This window comes from Camelus ferus, chromosome 13 (assembly GCF_009834535.1).
Source record: "Camelus ferus isolate YT-003-E chromosome 13, BCGSAC_Cfer_1.0, whole genome shotgun sequence".
NCBI classification, from domain to species: Eukaryota; Metazoa; Chordata; class Mammalia; order Artiodactyla; family Camelidae; genus Camelus; species Camelus ferus.
The window spans coordinates 33,242,402-33,266,998 of record NC_045708.1 but is presented as its reverse complement, the minus strand read 5'-3'; the positions used below and the strand labels follow the sequence as shown (position 1 = coordinate 33,266,998).

The 24,597-nt window shown below is 37.8% G+C and overlaps 1 protein-coding gene across 1 annotated transcript in view; it reads left to right on the top strand.

Moving 5' to 3' along the window:
• Window positions 1-3,155: 3,155 nt before the first annotated feature.
• Window positions 3,156-24,597, top strand: part of LOC102505690 (phosphatidylinositol 3-kinase regulatory subunit gamma) — an 83,437-nt gene continuing 61,995 nt past the window's right edge. The window contains 2 exon segments of the mRNA XM_014553960.2: window positions 3,156-3,637; window positions 3,862-3,971. Coding sequence (XP_014409446.1) covers window positions 3,408-3,637; window positions 3,862-3,971 — 340 coding nt within the window. The 5' untranslated portion in view covers window positions 3,156-3,407.

Genomic DNA, 24,597 nt, shown 5'->3' with positions numbered 1-24,597 from the left:
TTGCAAGGCATTTGAAAAAAAATATTGTGTGCTCAGATGGCACCTTTAATCACGAAGAACTTCTGGCTGAGTTCCAGGCTGATTCTGCTGGCACAGAGAGCTCTGAGATCATACCCTATATTCAGTGCACAGAAGAAATATTTCATCCATCTCTAAAATAAAGAGGGGGAAATGGAGCATATTTGAACTGTTTCATAGCGAGACCAAACTAGGGTGAAAGTGAAGGACATCCTGTCCATTTGGAGTTACAGAAAAGTACTATTAATTCTAAGTACTTAAGTGCTTTTTTTTTCATTCTTAGAGTCTTTCACAATAAACTAAGAAGCTTTCATAAATATGAAGGCAATCTCCTATTTCACAGATACATAAATGAAGACAGATTTTGTGATTTACCTAAGGCTACTTTAAATTAAAAAAAGAAAGGAGGGAGGCAAAGGGGGAAAAAAAACAACTCCCAGAGAAGCAGGTTGTGACCCAGGAGTTTGAGCTCTTAGAGCTGAATTTAATCCACGCCCAGGCCAAATATAATTCTCCAGGATGGAAATGATCCAGGGCACCAAAGCTAACATTCTCTACCTTTGCCAAAGAGCCTGAGGCGGTTTGGTGACAGGGAGTCAGAACTTCACTTCTCTTTCTCAACTGAAAGAAAGTGAGGCCAACATCCTATGACAGGCGCTTCTCATCATGGCAGGGCACTGGTTCAAGCCCATCTGAAGGAAGTGTGCTTCTCCTTGATTCATCATTGCCTCTTGCATCACTGTTATTCTTTGGAGGCTTCCTATTCAAAGGTTTATTTGTTGGACAGTTGGGTCATACGATTTTAGGTGGCAAGGTTGAATCACACAGCTTTACTCCATGTGTCAGTCTCAAGCACTCTTTATATACTGAGCTGCTTCTTCACTACATTTCCTAAGGCCTTAGCGGTGGGAAAGGCCTGGGTGATTGCTCCATGTATTGGAAATTGAATTCCCACCACTAAATCATGAAAAGTGGTCCAAGCAAAAGCTGCTGTGGAAATCTGAAAGCCATTATCTTTTCCACACTTCCTCTCTTCACCTTCATTTTGTTTGGGAATGCACTGGGACTCCAGTGAACAAAAATAAACCAACTTGCCCTTGACTGTTCTGCTTTTTGAGTTATCAAATGTGAGTACTTCTGCCTCCCAGATACGGTAAAGTAAAGAGACTGCTGGGAAGCCAGCCACAAATTAGAGTTGTGCATCCAGCATCTTCGACCTAGAGGGATGGTTCAGGACATTCAAATTAATGTGCCCTGCCCCAAGTTGATTTGGCTTCTGAATCACACTTGGATTTCAAAAATGTGAGAAAGCAAGCATATAGGAATACTGATGTATTTTCTCAGCTCAACTCAGTCCATTCACTCTTCCTGGCTCTTTTTAATCTATGACTTTATATCTAGTTCGTACACATTTTGACTGTCTGCCCTCAGGAACTCTCAGCTCAGTCAGAGCACCTTTAAGGAAGGCAGAACCACTTTGGGAGGTGGAGGGTGAAACGTGGCAATTCTTCCACAGGTAGGTCAATACAGTAGAGCCACTGAGGGTAGGAGGTTTTGCTAGGGCTTAATCAAGGTTGTCAAGCCAAACACAATGGGCTTTGTTACTCCTGTGTAAAGAGGAAATGGAGCAGTTTTTGGCTTCCCCAGACTGTATTGTAGGGCATGCAGAATGGCAATTCCAGGCACAAATTCATGAGACAGAAATCTGCTTTGGGCTATTCAGTGTCCGCCAGCAAGTTAATTATCAGTTTCTGAAATGCGTGGAAATATCCAGCATTTTCATATGGGAGTCTATCGTAGTTTTAAGCTGGGGCGGGGGAGGGACTGGGTGTTAACGTGTAAGGGGGTCTGTCAGGGAAACGGAATAGAGCTCTTTTGGCGAGGGAAACCAACACCTGTGATTCATCTCAGAAATCACACGCACACTGTAGTTGCAAGACATTTTCTTCTGGCTTGAGCACTGGAGCTGAGGGGCCTGCTGTGGCGCGCCACTGTTTATTTCAGGTGTGGGGAGTTCCTCTGGTTTCAGAAGTCCTGGGGTGGGACGCGCAGAGGAACTGCGAAATGCCTCCTTAAGAAGTGCCTCACTGCTCAAGGGGAGAAGCCGCAACTGGGCTCAGGTAGCGGTCGGGGAAGGTTGCACGGGGGCATGGGCACATTCGCTCACTGAGCAGTAACGGTCCAGCAAGTCTGTTTGGGGACCTTTGCTTTATTTGACAACTTATCATGGGGGAGGAGGGTGGGGAGGGTTGTCCCAGCACTGGGAAGAGGTCTGTGGGGAAGGACTCTGACCGGGAACCTCCTATGGACCAGAATAGCGCGCGTCCCTCCAAGTGACAGCACGCGCCCCTCTTCCTCCCTCCCCTCCCCCGCGGCCAGTCTCCGGGCAGAGGTGTCTCGCGCCAGCCCGTCCTCCCCATCTCCTACACGACCGGGCGGACCGAGCTTCAGTGGGAGCCCCGCCTGTCTCCGGGCAGCTTGAGCCCCCGAGCGCTTGCCCAGCCTGTCACTAACCGCCGTTTGCGCTTTCTTTCTTTTTTTTTTTTCCCTCTTCTTTTCTTTCCCCCTTCTGCCTTTGTCCCGCTTAGTAACTGGGCTCCGACCAATCGCTGCCTCACCGGCCGGCGCCGGCTGGCTCCTGATTGGCTCGCTTGGAGCGCGCAGCCGTCTCCCGCTCCTCCGCCGAAGCAAGGCAGACAAAAGACGCAGGCTCCAGGCTCCGGCAACCGGGCTCAGCCAATCACCAGCCACCTCATCCTCCTTTTTTTTTTTTTCCCCCCTCCTCCCACCTCGCTTCTGCCTCCCCGCCCCACTCGCGTGCTCCCGGCACTGACTCCTGGCGAGCGGCCAGCGCCCGGGCTTTACCATTCTGATTGAGGCTGGGGGGAGAAAGGATGGAGGGTTAGGAAACTGAGGACTAGGGAGCGGTGAGGAGAGTTGATAGCTGAGGTGTAGGACGGCTTTTTGCACAGACTCTCAGGCACCTGACAGAAGTCCCAACACTTCGAGGCGGAATAGAGCGGAAGGGGCAGTGGCGATGATGACTGTCCCCTCTGCCCGGCGCGGTTGGGTGGCGCCTCAGCAGGGGAGCGTGGGGGCGGGGAAGGGTGTCCCCCTCCGCGCCGTTAAAATGAAACTCTAGTGGCTGGAGTCAGGGCAGAGCGTGAGGGGAGCCGGCGCTGGCGGGCTTGCATACAGCTTGTCGGGAGCGCCCGGCCAAGCAGAGCTAACTGGACTCTCAGACGCCCCCCCCCCCCCCATCCCGAGGCTGCAGCAGCTTCGGTTCCGAGCCCGACCGGAACGGAGCCCGAGTCCCAGCCCCTGAGGGGATCGCTCTCTGCTGACCAGTGGGACCCCGAAACTTGAACGCAATACCCAACCCCTTTTTTATGCTTTCCTTTGTCACTTCCCCACCTTTCTCCCAGCGCATTCTTTTTTTCTCCCTCTCCATTCTACCCCCGTCGAAGGACACAAAAGTGGCTTCCGCGGAAAGATTTGGAGGCGGTGGGAGTTTTTCTCTGGAGAGCGGCTGTGTCGAAGGGATTTTGGGGAAGCCGCTTTTAACACCTCTGCTCTCCGCCCCGCAAGCCTCTCTGTACCTCTCCGAGGGGAAAAGCCGGTAGATTGAACGTCCCGGGGGCATTTTGCTGGGTTCCGTAGGAGGAGCGGGGTGGACTGACTCCGTCCTCGTCCTGCTAGTTGGCTGGACTTGTACCGGCCGTTGGAAACCCCGGAGTACATTTCTGAGTGGGACTTTTACAGATATATATTTTTAGATTTTCAAATAGCAGATAAAAAATATATATGCTTTCTATATATTTCCTGACGACCTGCCCCTGACAGCGCGATGTACAATACGGTGTGGAGTATGGACCGCGATGACGCAGACTGGCGGGAGGTGATGATGCCCTATTCGACAGAACTGATATTTTATATTGAAATGGATCCTCCAGGTACTTGGGGAAAAAAAAAAAGAATCTTGTGATGGGTCTGATTTGTGTTTAACAACACCTTGGTGATGTTTTCAGGGCAGAAGTATTCTTGGATGCGCTAGGTTCGAGATGAGAGGCAGATTTGCAGTTAGAGCTGCAGTAAAACTGCTTCTGGTTTACACGTTTAAAGTTTGCAGTTAGGACCCCGATCCTATTGTCCTGTGAGGGTGGGGGTGGGAGCTGCGGTGGGGGTGGGAGGAGAGATCCGGTTTTTTTTTTGTTTTTGTTTTTTTTTTTACTTCTTCGCCTTTGCTTGTCGTTCAGGTTTTTGTTGTGCCATGCACCCCCCCCCCCTTTTTTCTTTTTCAATTAAAGATTTTTCTACCAGCAAAGGATGCTTTTTATCCCAGTCTTGAAGTCTTTCTTTTGGGGGGAATTCTTTAAAGCTTGTCGTTTTATACGTTTGTCTGGTTTGGTTCGCTGTGTTTTACCTTCGTTAACTTCTGAAACTGGGTTGCCTGTGTGGTTATTCGTTTTAAGACCCCCTTTTTCTCTCACGGAAACCAAATGCCGGTTAGTGGTTTTCAGGGATTGGGTGTTTTTATTCAGTCATGGCCTTAGTCTTAGATTTTTCTCCGAATAAAGTCGTTCAGAGAGATCTATGTGCACTATTTTATTACTCTTTAATTTATAGTGATTTAACTCAATTTATGGGATAGGGTTTAATGTAGCTTCAATTCTTATAGTAAAAAAGGAGGAGCCTTTCTTTTTTGTGTGTGAATATATGTGATGTATACGTATATGTGATAGGTTTTCATACACATAATGTAAAGTATACATACACTGTATTTCTACTTTAGAGCTTTGTCTGAGACCCTTACAGACATTTTGTATATCTGATAGGAAAGGAAAAGGAAGGGAAAATGGAAAAGTTGGGTAATTTTTTTTCTTTAAGTCTACACCATTTTATGATTATTAGCTGTCCGATTTTCAAACCCTTTTTGCAATTATAGACAGTGATTTATGTAATGATTTTGAATAAGTAGAGGGCCTTTGTGACTTCTTATTTTTGTTGAGGATGAATTCCTTATGTCTTTTAAAAATGTGTTATAGCTAAGCGTACAGAATAAATTGTGTGTCATTGGGGAATCTCAGTTATCATAAGACTATGTATTTTTGGAAACGTTTGAAAGGATTTGAGCCCATGGAAGTGTAATGAACTATAACTGTCTCATAGAATATATGCAGAAATTATTTCCTGTGTCCTTGTGAGCGGTGAATTATCCTTTGTTTTTTTTTTCAATTAATCATAGAGTGTTAAATGATGCTGTATTAAAAACTAATACTAATATTGAATCAACCTTTTTCACTTTGAATGATCACTTCGAATTTTTTCTTTTCCCTTAATTTTGGAGCTTGCTTTATTTGCTTTTATAATCGTGCAATCCAGATGCAGCTTTTCTGTATTTCGCAAAGTTTGTTAAGATTTGCCACCCATCTATTGTGTGTATTTCCCCCTTTGTTTCCCCCTAATGGTAAAGCATCATTTCTATTAGATGCATTTGTCATTCATGTAAATGGAAATTTAGTACATCATTGGTTCCTCTCCTGTAAAAAGTAAGGTTAATAATTCTAGATTTCTGTTACTATATGAATAGAATTATTTATATGCAAACTGCCTTAGAATCATACTGTATCATATAGTATCTTGCCTTGCAGACATACAAAGGGAATTTGTTGGGCGGTGAGGTGAGTGGGGAGGAGGGGAGAAAATGAAGGCACTAATGTTTGAAAAATATGGGCCTAGTAGAAATATTGGCCAAGTTGAGTTGAGTTGTCCAAAAATGATTTTAAGAAAAGTCGACTATTATAATTATGCAGTGATGTGAGTCTTAAAAGGTTGTACAGAAAATTCTGATCAAAACTTTGTGTGTTCCACGGAAATAAACTTTTGAGTTTAAAATGTTCATCCTTGAATGAAATTTTGCATACTGAGATTCTATTCAGAGTATTGAAAGTATGCCTGTGCTGTTCTTTATTATCCATTTTGTGGCTTAATTTAGAATACAGTTCCTAACAGCTTTTTAAAAAGGAAGCACACTTGAGTATGCTGTGAAATTGTCTATGAAGTGAATAGTTTTTAATGTAAATAATGTGGAACAACAACCTTGTGTGATAAGTTTTGAAACATTTAAAACTAAGTAATTTATTAGTGAAGAGGTTGCAGGATATCTTGTATCTGTTTTTCCTAGTTCCTATCCCTTCAAGCTCTTACTTATTTCTTGCCTGGATTGGTTTGATAGTGCACTAACTGTTCTCCCCTGTTTCTCCTCTGTCCAACCCACAGTATTATTAAAGTATCATCTGATGATTTACCTTATCATGACTTTAAAAACTTTCCAATGGCTTCCGTTTGCCTACTGAAAAAAGCTTACCCTGTCATGTAAGTCCCTCTATTTTTCCAACCTTATTTTCCAGTCTTTCTTCCTCCTGGAGTCCATTACAAGTTCCTTGGAAGCTATTTTGTACTTGCTGTTCCTTGACTGTGTGCTTTTTCCTCTTCCTGCGATGCTTTTCACTTTGGATTGAAATCTTATATATATGTTAATGGCCCTGGTTAGATGCCTTCTTTGCCAGAATATGTGTTCCCTGATCCTTTCTGTTAGAAGACGTCCTTCCTTCCTTTTCTCTTCCTCTTCTAGCACTTCTTAGATAGAACTTCTTCCATTATGTCTGGAGTAGCCTCTGCATTTATATACATATACGTCCACCTTTGGAATTATCTTCCCACTAGATTATGAGCTTCTTAGCTTGCTTAGGGTCTTACAAGTAGTAGACAATTTAATAAATATTTGTTGAATTAATAAATACCTAAGGAGCATTGTTTCTTTCTAGCCTTTAAGTGCTTTTCTACTCACAATCCTTGGTCACCTCACTCCTTGACTATTGCGATAGCCTAGGACTGAATAACTTCTGTATTAGACAGTTGTTGTCTTAGGGTCCTTAACTGTAATATTAATGTTACAGTTTTAAAAATATGACTTTCATCTCAATTTTAGATTGAACTATAAATGCAAAGTTGTTGTCTATTATTGTTTTCAGCAGCTTCAAAAACTGTTTTTCAAAGGGGTTTTCCTCCAGCCTGTATTTTCAAAAACTACCATTACCATGCATCTTGAACGTTTCTAAAAACTGCATGGATTGCTACATCTATTGTAACTTACTGACAATGTAAGGATTGGATTCAGATGGGACTTTGATGTCTTAACTTTATGTATTTCCCAGAGATTTTGAAACTGTTTAGGTGAAACACAAACCTTTTTATTTTGGAAATGTTAAGATTATGGTACAGAGAATTGCTTATAAGCATCTTGATTAGTTCTGTTGTGATTTGGAAATCAGGATTATTCCATAACAGAACAGTTGCTGGATAAGCCTCTCAAAGAGCCCTGCCTTGGTATAGGAGCTGTTGGAGGATTATTAATGTACAACTGATCATAAACTCATGCCCAAAGCTTACAGATAGTGATCTCTTAGCTTGCATTTTAGTTTTGACATTGTTATTGTTTTTCTTTTGGAAAGATATAAGAAATGATTTCTTTTTTAATCTAATGGACTCAATTCTTTTTAAGATTGTAGACTTTTTTTGTTCTTATCAAGGCAAATTTCTGAAATTATCTGTAGGACAGTAACATCTCTTCAATGGTAATTAGAAAAATAAAAAATGTAATTGGCAAAACATACGTATAGGAAGGTCTAGAAAAGTGGCTCTCATTTTTTTTTTTTTTTGGTCTCAGTACCCCTTTTATACTTATAAAAACTATTGAGTATCCCAATGAATTTCTGTTTAAGTGGGCTATATTTATTGATATTAACTATATTAGAATAAAACTGAGAAATTAAAAAATATTTAATTCACTTAGAAATAAACATTACATGTTAACATAACTTTTTCAAAGAAGAAAATAGCTATATTTTCTAAAAAAAAGTGAGAAGAATGACATCATTTTATGTTTTTGCAAGTAACTTTAATATCTGGCTTAATAGAAGACATAAATTGCCATGTCTGCTCCTGCATTCAGTCTGTTGAATCACAGGTCATACATAACCTCTGGAAAACTCCACCACACAGTTGTGAGAGAGTGGTAGTATAGAAGGCAAATAATGACTTAGTAACATTCTGAAAATATTTTTGACCTCCTGGACCCTCCAAAAAGGTCTTGGGGACCCTCAGGGGTCTCCTGGACTACACTTTGAGAGCTACTAGTTAAGTAGTTACCTGATACATAGTTTGATGGCCAACTTAGTAGAGCATCTTCTGACTTTTTTGAAGCCAGATGAAAATGTTGTTTTGGGAAACTTACTTGCTTTGGCATACTTGGTATTTTCATCCTGGTAAAACTTAGATTAACATTGTAGTGGAGAAGTAGCATACTACCCTGTGGCTGGGGAAAATGTCTGTTGAGAAACACACTGAAGAAATAGGTCACCTGCCACTGTGTGGTCCTCACTGTTAGCAGGTTGGGCATTTTGCTTCTGTGGTTGAATTTTTCTTTATAACTTAACATCTGATGGGTTCATCTTATATAAATGCTTCTCCTGTGAATAGTAGGATATTTCTTTTATGAGCTAGGTGTCACTTTTTAATGATATTGTCGTATGGGACAAATGTTAATGTAATCAAGTGATGTAAAAGCCAAGCCAACCTTTTTCTGTATCTTATTGAAAAAGATTAGTCATTGCTTTCATTTAATATATTATAGTTTATAGTATATCCAACTATGTTTCATTAGAAGTATGGTGAGTCTTCACTTGATACTGCTTTTAAAATTTATTTTCATTATTGTTTTCATGCTGAATACCTTTATATTTTTCTTAGAATGTAGAAAAGATTGGACATGTTTATGATTGCCATACTTAACAAGGTAGATAGAAAATAATTACAAATATGTCTATGTGATATGATACAGTTTTTATTGATTTTAAAGGGGGATGCAGCCTAAATGTGGTACAAAGAGCACAGGCTTTGGAAACAGATGGTATGGATTCCAAAGCTAGCTTTGCTTCTTACCCTGCCCAAGGTTATATTGTTAGTACTTAAACCTCAGTGAGCATTTATTTTCTCTTTTGTAAATCTGGAACTAATATGTATGTTTCACAGTTGTTCTGGGCATAAGAAGTACTATATCAGTGTCTAGCACAGTGTTTGGCACATGGCGTGTATCCAGTTCACTGTAGCTTACATCTTAAAGCATATTGATAATGTATAATTATATCAACTCTACTTCTTTGGATATTACTGCAGTCAAAACCTTTTGAGCTATCTTGCCCCGTTCTTTTCTTCATCCCTGACATTTAAACTGGGGCCATTCTGTTTTTGGAAGAATTCTCTAGGGTCTTTTCTAGTTATAACACCTCATGAGTTTATGGAAATACCACTCTGAGTCATCTTTTCTTTTTAGTTTCTATTGCCCATGTTCCTCATCACCTCACATTTGAAGTGATTTGTAATGAAGATAATAGTTGCTAATATTTGTTTGAGTAGTTATTATAGACCAAGCACTATATTAGATGCTTTCATATGTACTGTTTCTTTTAGCCACACAGCAGCCTTATAAAATAGGCACTGTTATTACCCCACTTTACAGACAGGAAACTGAGACTTAAATGTATTTAGTAGCTTATTCAGTGCCTCACAGCTAGCAAGCAGCAAAGCAGGTCTGGCTGCCTAACTCTAATGCCCAAGTTCTTAACCAGTCCCTCCTAACTGGTTGCTGTGTTTCTAATTTCTTCTTCCCCTCCCCCATAATTTTACCCTGAATTCTTCAGCCAGATTAATCCTACTAAAATGTTATTTTCATTGTCTTACCACTCTATTTAGAAATAATCAGCTTTCCATTTCTTTTAAGCAGAGGCCATATTCTTACATTTGACATACATGATCTTTAGTAATATGGTAATATGGTACCAGCATACATTTCCAGCCTAATTACTAATCTTCTATTCTCATTTCTCTTCTTGTCCAGTTCCTCAATATACTATGCTTATTTCTATCTCCAACTTTTTGCTAATGCTACTTCCTATGTTATATTAGGCCCATCTTACCCCTATCTTCAAATCAGGATGCTTTGCAAGTCCCCCTTCCTTCTTTTTTTCCTCTAAAAATTCTAGCACTGAGCATCCTAATTATCTAGGAGTATGGTGTGTTATTTTGACACAAAATCATATTCTATTATGACATTAATTATTTCATAAATAGAATTTATCTCCTCAACAAGAGAAGCTTCTTGGGGTCAAGCTATCATATTTCTTTTGTGGTTTTTTTTCCCTCTAAACACCCAGTGTCCAAATATTTTGTTAAATTTTAGGCCTGTGGACCCAAACAGCTTCATTTTGTGACTTGCTTCAAAATGTTGATATTATTTATTATTAATATGTGACCTTTAAACTTAGAAAGATAATATTCTAACAAAAGAAATAATGAAAACTGCAATAAATGTTATCAGCAAAATTCTGTGGTTTTGGGTAAAAGTCATTTTTGAAATTTTGAAGAATTAAAAGTAAGTAGTAAGTTTTTGAAAGTTTGTTAGGCTAGTTTTACACAGAATTGGGTTAAATATAGATTTAAGTTACCTAATGTGTTACTTTATGAATTAAATTTAGATTGCGTAGGGCTTGACTTGGGATAACAAGGTAAGGTCAGGCCATTTGAGCCTTATAAGATCAGTTTCTAAACTATTTGCCCATATATGGTATATTTTTTGTTCCTTGTGCATATTTGTAAGTTCATATAAAATGAGAGGGTTTAAAATTTTTTTAAATTTTTTTTTAAATAAAAGAGGTGGTAGGCCTGGTCCAGCCAGATTATACCATTTTGCACGTCTCATGTCAATATAAAAACTGCCCTGTGCCCTATGAATATGAGCCAACACAAAGCCAAAGTCAACATCATGATGTCATACCATCCACCATTATCTAGCCTTGGATTTCCTGTCTGATGTTCTGTTTGTGGACCAGACTACTTCTCTACTCCTGTGTAAGAGTATAGGGCAACAAGTTCAGAGCATGTACCTATTAATCTTAAATACTTACTGTTATAGTTTCTTTTTTTTAACTTATGAAAAAATAAATGCAATCATGAGTCAAAACTTAAAATTTGTATATGGATTGTTTTGGAGAAGTCCTTTTTGAAATGATTGTGCTAGAAAAATATTGCTGTAGAGTTTGTTCTTTCGTATGTATCCTTTTTAACTTTCTAGCTCTTCAACAGTCATTCAGTATGGTATAATTCAGGTTGAACTTCTAATATGTATTTGTAGAATTTACCACAAACTTTTTTTTTTGAGGTTAGTTCTGGGATATGTTTCATTAAAAAGTATGTAGTTAGTATGTCTTCAGCTGTAAGCAGCAGAACTTAATTCAAAATGGCTTAAGAAATAAGAAATTTTATCTTCTCATATAATAGGCTTCAGGGTTCGTTGATTATAGCAGTTCAACAAAGTCAGTAAAAACCTGTATTCTTTCCATTGCTCAATTCTGCTCTCCTTGGGATTAGCTTCCAGGCATCACATCTGTACACGATTTCTTAAAAAAAGAAGGTGTCTCTTCCTGTGCCGCGGTTTTCAGAAAAAGGAAACTTTCTCCAAAAACCTCTAGCAGACTTCTTTCACATCTTTTTGGCCAGAATTGTGTCATATGCCCATTCCTGAACCAATCACTAGTGTTTGCTATTGAACTGACCGTGTTCATGCCTGAATCTCAAATGGTGTTGACCTCTCCTGAGGCATTATATTGGGGAAGGATTCTATTAGGAAGGAAAAAGGAGGGGATGAATTCTAGGTAGACAAGCAACAGTGACCACTATGGAAAGTAATTTGGAGAACCATAGCTCTTTTCAAAATTTTTGTCTTTGTGTTTGGGAATAAAAAGAATTAGCGAGTTAATTTTTTTTCATTTGTAAAACTAAAATCTAATTAGTACAGTGATATATTATGAAACCCATTTTCATTTTCTAAATTAGAATTCACAGGGTCATATAGTGTTGAGAGTTAAATCTAAGAAGGCACTTTCCTGTCTTTCTTATTGGTTGCTTATTAGGTGAGGAAGCTAACCTCTCGTTGACAGTTCCCTTATTTGAAGCATACATATAGGTGGTAAATGAGTGTGAGAGAACATTTTGCAAAACTATAAATTCCACATTTCAAAATTTAGTAAATTAAGTAAGTTTAGTAAATTAAACCTCAAACTTGTAGAATGATTTTGATTTGAATGGCTAGCCTTAAAAATTAGAACATTTAAAGCAACTTATAGATCATGTCTTTTAATTAAAATGTATTAAGTGTTTAGAAATTTACAGGCAATATAGTGGTGTTGTTAATAGAGGGGGCTCTGGAATCAGATTGCCTGAGTTCAGATTGTGCCTCTGCCACTTCCTAGCATATATCCTTGGGCAGTTTATTTATCTTTTCTATGTTTTGATTTCCTCACCTAAAAAATGGGGATGATGATGGTCCCTACTTCAGTAGGACTGCTGTGAGAATTTAGTAAATTAACAACTGTAAAGAACTTAACATGGTGCCCAGACCATGTTAAACACCCATAAATGTTTTTATTCATGTATATTAATTCATATTTTTCAGCAAATATATTATTGCCAGGCACTCTTCTGGGTATAGCACTGAGCAGACAGCAAAACTCCCTGTGTTCATGGAGTATACATTTTTATGGGAGGGGAGAGAGCAAAGAATAAACAAACACAAAAGTGAAATACATAGTGATAGTGGTAAACCATGTGGAGAAAAAGCAGAGAACAAAAATAGAGTGCTGGGTGAGGGAACTACTATTTTAAATAGGAGGACAGGGAGGGCCTGACCTAAAGCCTTTTAGACACGTGGGAGGTGTGAGGGCAGGGGAGTGTGCTTGGTAGAGGGAGTACTAGATGACTTACTCTGAGGCAGGAACATCTGTGTCTTGTACTGAGGGATCATCTAGGAGGCCAATGTGGCTGGAGTAGAGTGAGGGGAAAGTAGTAAGAAATGAAGACAAGTAATGGTGTGGATGGTGGGGAAACCATGTAGGACATTGTAAGAACTCTGGCTTTTGAAAGTTGACTGAGGAATGTAGCCAATATTTTGTAATAACTTAAATGGAGTATAACCTTTAAAAATTGTGAATCACTATGCGGTACACCTGTAACTTGTATACTACTGTATATCAACTCTACTTCAATTTAAAAAAAGAAAACTTGGCTGGGATGAGAAGCCATCTAAGTGTATTGAGCAGTGATGTATTATGATTCCTGTCTTAAAAGGATGTTTCTGGCTGCTGGTGGAAGTGGAGAGGTTAGGAGGCTACTGCAGTATACAAGCTGAGGGATGGTGGTGACTTGGACAAGAGTGGAAGCTGTGGAGGTGGTGAAAAGTGGTTGATTCTGAATATTATTACCGGTTATGTAGCCTGTCATTTCTACACTGACTCAATAATTTTATTTTCTAATTTCTTAGCTTCAAATATGCTTTAGTAATTGAAAGAGTTAACTTTTAAAATGATGTCAAAATATTTTTTGATGAATTTTTCTTTTTTGAAGTTATGATTTCTAATCTCTGACATCTGAGTGAAAAGCAGCATAATATGTGGCCTTAGTTATTTGATCAAGGCATATTCACGAGTTTCTTTGGTGAACATTATTGTATAAGTCTAGACTGTACTACAGTTTACTTCCAGAAGTAACTTCGAAAAGTATCGTAAGATTCTTAGTTTCTATGGTGGGCCATGAAGGGGAGAATGAATTAAAGAGAAGGAAGCCATGCGATATATGTTTCACTTTATGTGCTAAAGTTGTTGGTATTTTAGAATAATTAAAATATATTTGTGTTTTTGCTTATTAGTGGAGTGCTTAAGTGCTTGAGACATTGCTCTGAGATAGGGAAGTGTTTCTCACCTTTTAGGAGCTCTAGACCCAGGCTGCTTGGACCCTATCTACTTCTAGCTTGTGACCCTGGACGGTTTCCTGTCTGCAGAGCAGGGAGAAGAATATTAACCCCATTTTAGGGTTATTGTGAGAATTTCGTGAACTAGTACATGTAAGACACTTAGAGCAGATATCTGTTGTTGTCATTTTTATTACTATTTAGCTGAGATGCTTTGTGACATATCTCCTCTCTTCCATTCAAAGGAAGCACCAGTCTAACTTTTAAATTAAATTGGAAAGTAATTTAAATCTTTATTCCAGCTTCCCAAAAATGCCAAAGGGAATTATACTCATACCATATTGCGTTACTACTGAAAATCTGATTTCTTCATTTTTGATCAGTATCTTTGCATGGTTAATCCAAAACTTCCATCTCTCTTTCAAAACTTGCCGAACTCTCATAACAATTTGAACAGTGTCAGTGTTTTTATTTCTTTCCTCTCTTTCTCAAACTGATTAATTTCTCTTCCAGGAGTACCTGTTTCCCTTTAAACTCTCTTCTTTGCCAGTGTCACTACCCTGATATATATAATAAGGGCCAGGAACCAAGGGAGTAAAGAAACAAAGCTGTGAATACTCATACAGCAACGTATTTGATTTTGTCACACTTATCTGCCATAGAGGGTATATCATGTTTAGCTTTTAGGAAGAAGTCTGCTTAGGACAGTCAGGTGGTTCAGATCTGGTGTGGGACATTAGTTTAGGACTTGGGGTTAGTCTTTCTCCTGATAGTCATGAGCTCTAAGAGCAGCTGTCACATCTGTCTGACTGAGATTAACCTGGGCCTCTCTTTTGATTCCTAGGGGTCAATCTTGGGCATTTAGAGTAGAGTTGCCAGATGAAATGCCAGATAATATGTCCCATGAAATATTCTGGACATATTTATACTAAAAATTATTCATTGTTTATCTGAAATTCAGTTTTAACTGGATGTCTTGTATTTTTTATTTGCTAAATCTGGCGACCCTAACGTAGAGAATCTAGGCAGCTGACACTATTTCCTAGTCCATTCTCCCTATGGAGATGGATGTTTAGGGACAGAGGTGTGACCTTGTTGTAGCGGATATCAGGATACCTTCTGTTTTGATAACAAAAAGTCCAACTCAAATTGGTTTAAACAAAGCATAATTTGATCAAGACTATGAGGCTTTGGCCCTATTTTTCTGCATTTTTTCTTGGCTCTCCACTATATCAGCTTTTTTTTTGCCCTGGCTTCCCTAGTAGTACAAGTGCCTTTGGCTCCTGGGACTACATGTTTCCTCAGTTGTAGGGGAGAAGAAGGATGCTTCTCACAGACATAATACAAAAATCCTGAGCTTGACTCTTAATTAGACTATTCCTGTGTTCCAAAGGATCACTGTCTTAAAATCTGGATTCCTTGAACTATTAATTGTAGTTTTCTCTGTCTAGACCAGTGGCTCATAAACTTGAGAGTGCATCAGAACCACCTGGAGGACTTGTAAAAACATAGTTTTCTAGGCATTAGGTTTTGGGTTGGGTTCTAAGAATTTGTAACAAGTTTCCAGATGTTACTGATTTGGCTGGTCAGCAAACCACATTTTGGGAACCACTGCTGTGTCAAATCAGGGCCTACTCTTGGAAGTGGGGAGAGGTCAGTCCGACATAAACTCCTTACCAGTGTGGGGAAGGAACAAGATATGTTTTCAGGAGATAATTACAGTGTCCACTGAAGAGAGTACTGCTTGCTGTTTTTTCGCTCGTCCAGCTTCCCTTCTCTCTTATTTAGGTAACAGCTTCCTGATTTTTCTCTTGGAACCATTTCTCCCCTTTTGCAGTTAGCGTGGGCTTAGGTAGAGTTGATCTAACCCATTGGCTTTAAGGGTAGGCACATGACCCAGGCCTGGCCAACAAGATCACTGCATTCACTTGGCCAGAGTGTTAATAGGGCAGTGATCTTTGTAATATAGTCAATGCACATTACTATACATTACTATTTATTGCCCTGGCTGGTGATATAAAGATGGCATAATCCCTGTCATTAGGAGCTCAGACTATAATTAAGGAATACCCACATGTAAACAAATGTAGTACTTTATCACTCTCTCCCTTTCTCGTGGCTGTCGTCTAATAATCATCCATTATTTATTGTATCATCCCCCCTTATAATCCTTAACTACACTTACTAGTTGTTTAGTATCTGTAGTCCTCATTAGATTATAAATTCCATCAGGATAAGGACTGAATCCATAATTCACTGCTGGGTTTTAGTACCTAGCACTGTCTCTGGCACATAGGGGTACTCAGTAAATATTGGTTGAATAAATGCTTTAAGTATAGGAATAGAAAACTGTATAAACAGAAGAGGGAATGATTGGTTTACTGGTGGAGTCGTGGAGAGGTAACATCCTGGGTAAGTGCTCAGAGTTGGTAAAGCACCTTGGTGTATTTTGGGAACTTTAAGTAATTCAGTTTTGTTGAAAAATAGTTTGTGAGGTGGGAAGTGGTGGTGGATGAGTCTGGAGAGGGAGGTGAGGGCCAATTCATGAAAGACCCTGAATTCTACACTTATAGGTTGGATTTTATCCTATGAGCAGTTGGGGAGTCACTGACTGATTGGTTCCAAGTAGGGAAAAGAGTATATTGGCTGCAAAGTGAAAAATAGATTGGAGGAAAGCCAGATTGGAGAAGGTAAACTCACTAGGAGGCTATTTCAGTACAGATGAAAGACGTTATGAAAGCCTGAGGTAAGGGGAAAAAAAAAGAAACATGGGGTTGGAGGTGAGACCCTGAGCAGAGAATTCATGTGGACTCATGGAGATTTTTACTACAAATTTAATTTTGTTTTAGCAACAGAGACATTGTATTAGCCAATCTTAACTACTAACTCACAGTTCTGTATCTATACTCACTTAGTATTTATAACAGGAGATTGTATTTTTCTAATCGTTTAAAAATAAGTGAAAATGAATAAGACAAGTTACTTAAAAAATAGAGTTGGTGGGACTTAGAGACTATCCTGAGAAAAATGAAAGAATCTAGAGTGACTTTTAGTTTTCTGACTTAGAAGGTGGTGGTACTGTAAACTAAGAGATGCAACTTAAGGAGGAAGGAAGATCAGGTTTGGATCATATTGAGAAAAGTATAAAGGTGTATTTTATTCTAGATACTCTTCTGATGGCTGGGAATATAGCAGTGAACAAAACAGTCCTTTATGCAGGAGGAGATACAACAATTAACAAATTAAGAAGTAAATATATAGTTACGTTAGGTGAAGATAAGGGCTATAGAGGAAAAAAACTACTGGCTCAGGGGGATGGCAGGCAGAGAAGGAATTGCTGTTTGACTTTGGGTAGTCAGAGGCAGCCTCACTGAGCTGGTGATTTAACCTTCTTATTATAAAATAAAATACATGCTAATCAGTATATAAAACATAAATGTACAGTTTACTGTCTTCATATAAAGTGAACAACCTTGTTACCACCACCTAGAAAAAGATATTGAAGACAGCTAGCTTCCGAGAAACCAAAAGCATACCCCTTTCCAGTTATATCCCTCTTCTTCCTGTCAAGGTAACCATTGACTTGACTTTTATTGTAATTATGTCATCATTTTTCTCTATAGTTGTATTCTTAAATGATATATTTTAGTCTTGCCCCCTTTTTTGAATTTGAGATATATGGAATTATACCGTATGTATTCTCTTGTATTTTTTGATCAGCATCAAGAGTCATCTATACTGTTTTCACCTAGCTGTAGTTTCTTCTTCTTTTTTTTTGTTATTATATATTTCATTCTGTATCACAGTTTATTTCTACTGTTGATAGATATTTGGGTAGTTTCTATTTTGGCTGTTATGGACAATGCCACTATGAACATTTCTGCACACATGCCCTGTTTTACATCAGTGCATTTCTGAGTATATCTAGGATTCAGATTTCTGGTTTATAGAATATGTATATCTCAGCCCTTCCAGAGAATGCCATAGTATTTCTTTCTGTAACAGTATATAAGTTACTATACATGTACAACAACCCAAGGTATTGTCAGACATGTACATTTTTGCAAATCTCATAAGTTTGTAGTGGTACTCGTTGTTTAAATTTATTTACATTTCATTATTCCTGATGATATTGATCACCTTTTCATATGTTGGCCATTTGGTTATCCTCTTATAAAAAGCCTCTCTCTTTTGCCTATTTTTCTATTGGCTTGTTTATTTTTCTTTTTCTTATTGATTTGTAGGATTACAGATTGTGGATGTCAGTCCTTGTCTTTTACATATATTGCAAATATTCTCTCTTAAGGTGACATTTGAGCAGATAAAGGAAGTGAAGGAGTGAGCTGTGGGGATAGCTGAATGAAGGTTATACAGGTAGAGGGAACAGCAGTGACATACAGATACCTTGAGGCAGGAGTATTTTTGAAATGTTGCAGAAGCAGCAAAGGTGCTTACCTGAGGTTGGAAAGGAGAAGGGAAAGACAATCTCAGAAAAAATGAAGCAAAATGAAAAAAACCTCATGGAGTAAGTGTTACTGGTAAAAATGTAGATTATAAAATCCACTCCTTGCTATTACTACAAATACATAAAAATAGAATATGGTGAAGGAAAAGAACTAGAATATGATCAAACTAAAACAATAATTTGATGAGATTGTGGATAATTTTTGTCCTAGATTTGTTATTATATATCAAAAACAATGTTAAAAGTACATTTTAAAAGAGAAAAGATTTATGAGTAGATACTACAGTTAAGTTTTAAAAAAATTAATATTCAGAAAGACAATCTTGGAGCTGCCTCTTACTCTCAGGCATTGATTAGTAGATACTCTCTGTTAGTTTCCTGTTGCTATCGTAACCAATTTTCATAAATTTAGTGGCTTAAAACATTATTATCTCACAGTTCTGGAGGTCAAAAGTTCTTAAATCAAGGTGTTGACAGGTTGTATTCCTTTTGGAAGCACTAGAAAAGAACCCATTTTCTAGCCTTTTCCACCTTCTATAAGCTGCCTGCCTTCCTTGGCTCCTGGAACCTTACTTCATTTCAAAGCCAGTAGCATTGCATCTTCAAAACTCTCTCTCTCTCTCTCCCTGACCTCTGTCTCTGTTGTCATATCACCGTCTCTTGACTCTGATGTTCTTCCCTTCCTCTTATAGGGACCTTTGTGATTTCTTTAGCTCACTTGGATAATCCAAGATAATCTTCCCATGTCAATGTTCTTAACTTAATTACATCTACATGTCCCTTTTGCCATGTAATGTAATATATTCACTGGTTCCAAGGATTGGGATGTTAGCATCCTTGGAGGGCCATAATTCTATCTACTGCAGACTCCAAATTTGAGAATAAAAATTTCACTAACCCTGTTTCTTAGGGTTTGATTAATGAAGAATTTGAAGTACAGATAAAAGGGAGAAGGCCCTTACTACTATCAATGAAGGAGCTTGGTGAATGTCTTGTCTTAATTTTGAATATTCTACATCTGCAATAGAGGGCTAGCTTAGAGTTAGCCTTACCTGTAATGTGAGGAGTACCTGAAAGATTGCTGGAAAGTTTTACATCATATCTTCATATGATAGTTGATGCCTTGAGAGCAAAGAGGATAGTACTTTGTTAGAAGACTGGTTTGAGTTTGGTCTGGTTAACAACCATGTGACACTGAACAGTCCTCATCTATAAAACGGGAGTAGTAATACTTAATTCACAAAGATTTTTTATAAAAATTATGAAATATATATATATACACACATATACAAAAGTATACATATACATATAATGGAATAATTAGTATCTGGCATATATATAGCAGGTACTCACTTTTCTTGAAGGTCAGTGCTTTTGTGATACAATGACAGGGAGATGTTAGAGGCATTTAAGGTGAGAGGCTTGTGCTAGAGTTTTTGTTAGAGGCAGCTGCAACTGTCACTTTCTGGAAGCTACCTGACTCTAGTGTGTGCTTAGCTTTAAGGTCATGACGGGTAAAATTTGGGGAGAGAAACAATGGGTCAATATTTATAGCAATTGTGGCTGATCATCATTCTTTTTTATGGCTCATTTTACCTTCTTTGGGATATTTCAAAAAAGTTTTCTGTCTTAAGGCTTTTTTTTTCTTCCCTGCCTTCAATAAAATTCTGCTGCTGCTATTTCAGCATAATTATTCTTGGCTCTTCACTTCTTCTCTATGGTAAGCCTAAATGCTGATCATCTCATGCGTTAACAAATATTTATTGAGGCCTTCTATCTGTGAGACACTCAGAACTGGAGACACAAAGATAAATAAGAAAATGTGTGTCCTCAAGGAGCTCACAGTTTTGGTACAGACAGGTCCACAGCTACACTGTAATGAATAAGCTTTGTATTAGAAGGTTGAGCAAAACTCTATGGAATCAAAGAGGAGGTAATGCTTACCTGGGCCTAAAAATGTGAGAGGAGGTTTCATGGAAAAAACTATGCATGACTTGAGTCTTAAAAAAATGTAGCTGGATAAGGGAATGTGGTGGGGGAGAGAGAGACAGACAGAGATGGGGGAGGGAGAGAGAGAGGGAGAGAAGGGAAAGGAAGGGAGAGGGTGGAAGCAAGGAAGGGAAAGAGAAAGAGAGGAATGACATTCTATGAGGTACAGGAAGCCACGTGTACAAAGGCAGGAGAGAGTGTTGTGTTTTTGAATGAGCTGCAGGTATTTTTGTGTGGCTAGGGTGAAAGGTGCCTGTGGAAGAGTAATAGGACAGTGAATTTTGTTAGAAGAGTCAGCAGGGACCAGACCCTAAAGGGCGTTATATGCCTTACTGAAGAATTTGGACTTTATCCTATAGGTAGTGAACTCCTGTAACATAGTATGCTACAACACTGAGGTTAGATTCAAAACTCAAAAGCAGCAGGAAAGGTAGGAAAAGAAGGAGGTTGGTCTCTGGAAAGCCGAAGGGGAGATTTTCAAGAAGGGAAAAATGGCTATCAGTGTAAAACCTAAAGTGATTGTATGAAATAAAGATGGAAAAGTTTCTTCTGGACCTTGTTGAGAATATCTTAACAAGACATATATCTAGTGAATGAGGTAGAAATCAAATTATGGTAGATTGAACAGTGGATGAGAGGTGAGACTATAGAGATTACAAGCATAGACCGTTCTTAAAAAACTTGCTATGATGGAAATGTGAGACATAGCGAGAGATGTAGATCTGAGAAGCAATTTTTTTTAAGGATAGGAGAGTTGAATGTGTATTATATTTTGGTGGAGAAGATAAAGTAGAGATAAGGTTGAATATATGGGAGTGTGTGGTTTGATGGAACAGGAAAGTGGTGTGTTTGGAGGTGAGAGGGATTATTATTACCCCAGGGAAGGAGGAAAGATACCATTGTCTAAGTAACACTGAGATGGGTTTGAAGAAGAATGTAAATTGGAAAATTAGGTGACATCAGATTTCTTTTTTCTGGTAGAGGGTAGTTTTGAGTTGGAGTAGCGACTGATCGCTGTGTGGGATGAAAAAGGTCACTGATCAGAGGCATATAAATGAGTTACTAATAGGGTAGTTAATGTCAGTTAAGATGGAGACTTACAAATTTGTAGTGGCACAAATTCCCAGCTCGTTGTGATTTTCTTCAGCGGAACATAGCAGTTGTGGTGTGGAAACAGAGGAAGCGGGTGGCTGGATAGATTCCCCATGGTTGAGAGATTTACTGGGCTGGTGTGGGCTACAAAAGATCAACAGGGAGCTGGGTAGAGATAATTGATAACAGAGTAGTTGATGCCCAACACTGAGGGAATAGTTGAGTAAATACTGACACATTTGTATAAAAACTATTTTGTAGCTATTAAAACTTATGTTTATAAAATGCTTATTTTATAGTGTTAAGGTAATAAAAGTGCTGTATGCTGTACAAAGATTTAGTAATGATCAGCTAACAATCTAGGGATTGTCTTAGGCATAATGATGAAAAAATACTCTCAAAACCAAAAGAATATTGGTTATGTCTATTCACACATAGACAGTCAGTGAGATTATTATCTATCTCTGCTTTACAGGTAAAGAAAATGAGATTTCACAAAGGTGACTGTTCAGTCATAACTTTGGTGAATGGCAGAGAGATAACTATTATAGTACACATTGAATAGTTATTATGATAGGCATTGTTTTATTTAAGCAGTCTTATTTAATATTTTCTTCATATTTTTGCTCTAATTTTCATTTTTCAGTTAAGAAAACAGACTCAAGGAGAATAATATAGCAATAGATAACTATCAAAATGTGATACCAACAAGTGCTTTAAAAGTTCAAGAGAAGGGTGTGCGTTGTAGGCTAGGGTGGAAGAAGGTTATTTTGGAGTTGATGATATTTGAACTCGAACTGTGAAGGATAGTAGGATAGTTTTTTTTTAGATGGGGTGAGGGTCTCTTTGATTTACATTTTCCGTATAAAAAAAGGCTCTCTATGATAGTCTGGTCTATCATGTTTCTGGAGCCTTTTGCTCAGATAAGAAAAAATTATTATTTCTTATTTTTAATGAAAAGACCAAAGCTATCTGTAGATGTCATAAAGGGACTCAACACAATTTCTAGATCTCAAGTGCATCACATCTGAGATTGCTTTGGAAGGAATGGAAGAAATAATGGCTTACAACCAACTTTGCTACTTGATTAGTGAACACTTCCATAGGCCTTCTAGAATAGATTTCAAATATAGATATAAATCCGTCTATCTGTGTATCTGTCATAAGTTATTTTTTCCCTTACATAACCATTTGCATTTGAATATTATTTTTACTGTGGTTAATAGAAGAAAACACTTCATTTAAAACAACAATAGAAAGGCCACTGAAAATTAGTTTTTTAATGTTGAACTGAAGTGGTCAAAAGTAGGGACTTTTTAAGGGTAGTAGTTTAAATTTCCACTTATCTTTTTCTCCAGTCTAGATATTTTCCTGCTGTGGTTAGTGGAAGAAACATTTGAATATAGAATGTTTTACATTAAGAAATCTTCAGGAACATATCAGAAAGGATTTAATAGGAATGACCTCATGTTACTCATAGTTAAAGTAGGGGTTGCGATGTGTGGATTTATTATTTATCAGTTTTTATATTTGGAGATGCCTGTAGATTTACAGACAGTAGATAACTACTGTCTGTAAATTTCTGTAAGAAGTAGTCGTCATTGTAATCTGTCTCATTTGTAGATCAAGTCGATATGTAATAGATTTTGGCCTCAAGTGAGTACCTGATTGTTTTTAACAGGGCTCATCTGGTAACTACAAAGAAGTAAAGATAAAACAGACAGTTTCATGAGCTAGGGAAAGGTAGCTTAAATATGAAAGCACATTTTAAAAACTAAGAAAAACTTAACCAAAACTGACTTGAGAAGAAATTAAAAATCTTTATAGTCTTTTAACCATATAAGAAATTGAATTAGCGATTAAAAAAATCTACCTACCAAAACAATTCCAGGCCCATATAGTTTTTTTAAATCATGATTAAAAAAAAAGAACAGAATTTACCAGCTTAACCATTTTTAAGTGTATAGTTCAGTACAGTTAAACATACATTGTTGTAGAACGTATCTCTGGAACTTTTTCATCTTGCCAGTCTGAAATACAGTACCCATTAAACAAGAACCCCCTTTAACCTCCTCTCAGCACCTGGTGACCACCATTCTTTCTGTTTCTATGAATTTGACTGCTTTAGGTATCTCATATAAGTAGTAGTCATACAGTGTTTGTCTTTTTGTGACTGCTTATTTCACTTAATATAATATCCTAAGGTTCATGTATGTTGTAACCTGTGACAGGTTTTCCTTCTTTTTTAAGGCTAATATTCCATGGCATATATATGCCACATTTTGTTTGTCCATTAATCTGTCCTTGGACATTTGGGTTGCTTCTACTAGTGGTATTGTGAATAGTGCTGCTGTGAACCTGGATATCCAAATGTCTCTGTGAGACCTTGTTTTCAGTTCTTTTGGATATATACTCAAATTGGGATTGTTGGATCAAATGGTATTTTTAGTTTTATTTTTTTGAGGCACCTCCATACTGTTTTCCATAGTTGTTGGACCATTTTCCAATCCTACCAACAGTGCGCCAGGGTTCCAACTTCTCTAGATCCTCGCCAACACTTGTTATTTTATGTTTTTTTTAATAGTAGCCACGCCTAATCAGGCTCATGTAGTTTTGTCAGTGAGTTCTATCAAACATTCATGGATAATCATAACTTTAGATAAACTTCTTGAGTCTAGAAAAATAATTACAAATTTTTCTTTCTGGATATTTCATGTAAGTGGAATAATAAATTTTTGTCCCTTTGTGTCTGGCTTATTTCACTTAGCATAATGCTTTAAAATGTATCCATTTTTCAGAACTTCATTGTGTTTTATGGCTGAATAATATTTCATTATATATATATATATATATTACTTTTTATATATCCATTGATCTGTTGGTGGACACGGGTTGTTTTCACAACAAATGTAATTTTAAAAAGATGTAATTTATAATAGCAGCAGCAATAGCAACAACAACTTAAAAAGTACTTAGGAATAAAATCAACACAAGATGCACATGAGCTTTTATGGAGATTATAAAATTTTATTAAAAGACATTAGAGAAGATCTAAATAAATTGGGATACTGTATTGATGGACAGGAAGACTCAGTATCATATGTTAGTTCTTTCCAAATTAATTTATAAGTTCAATACAATTCTATTTAATATATTGATAGGATATTTCATA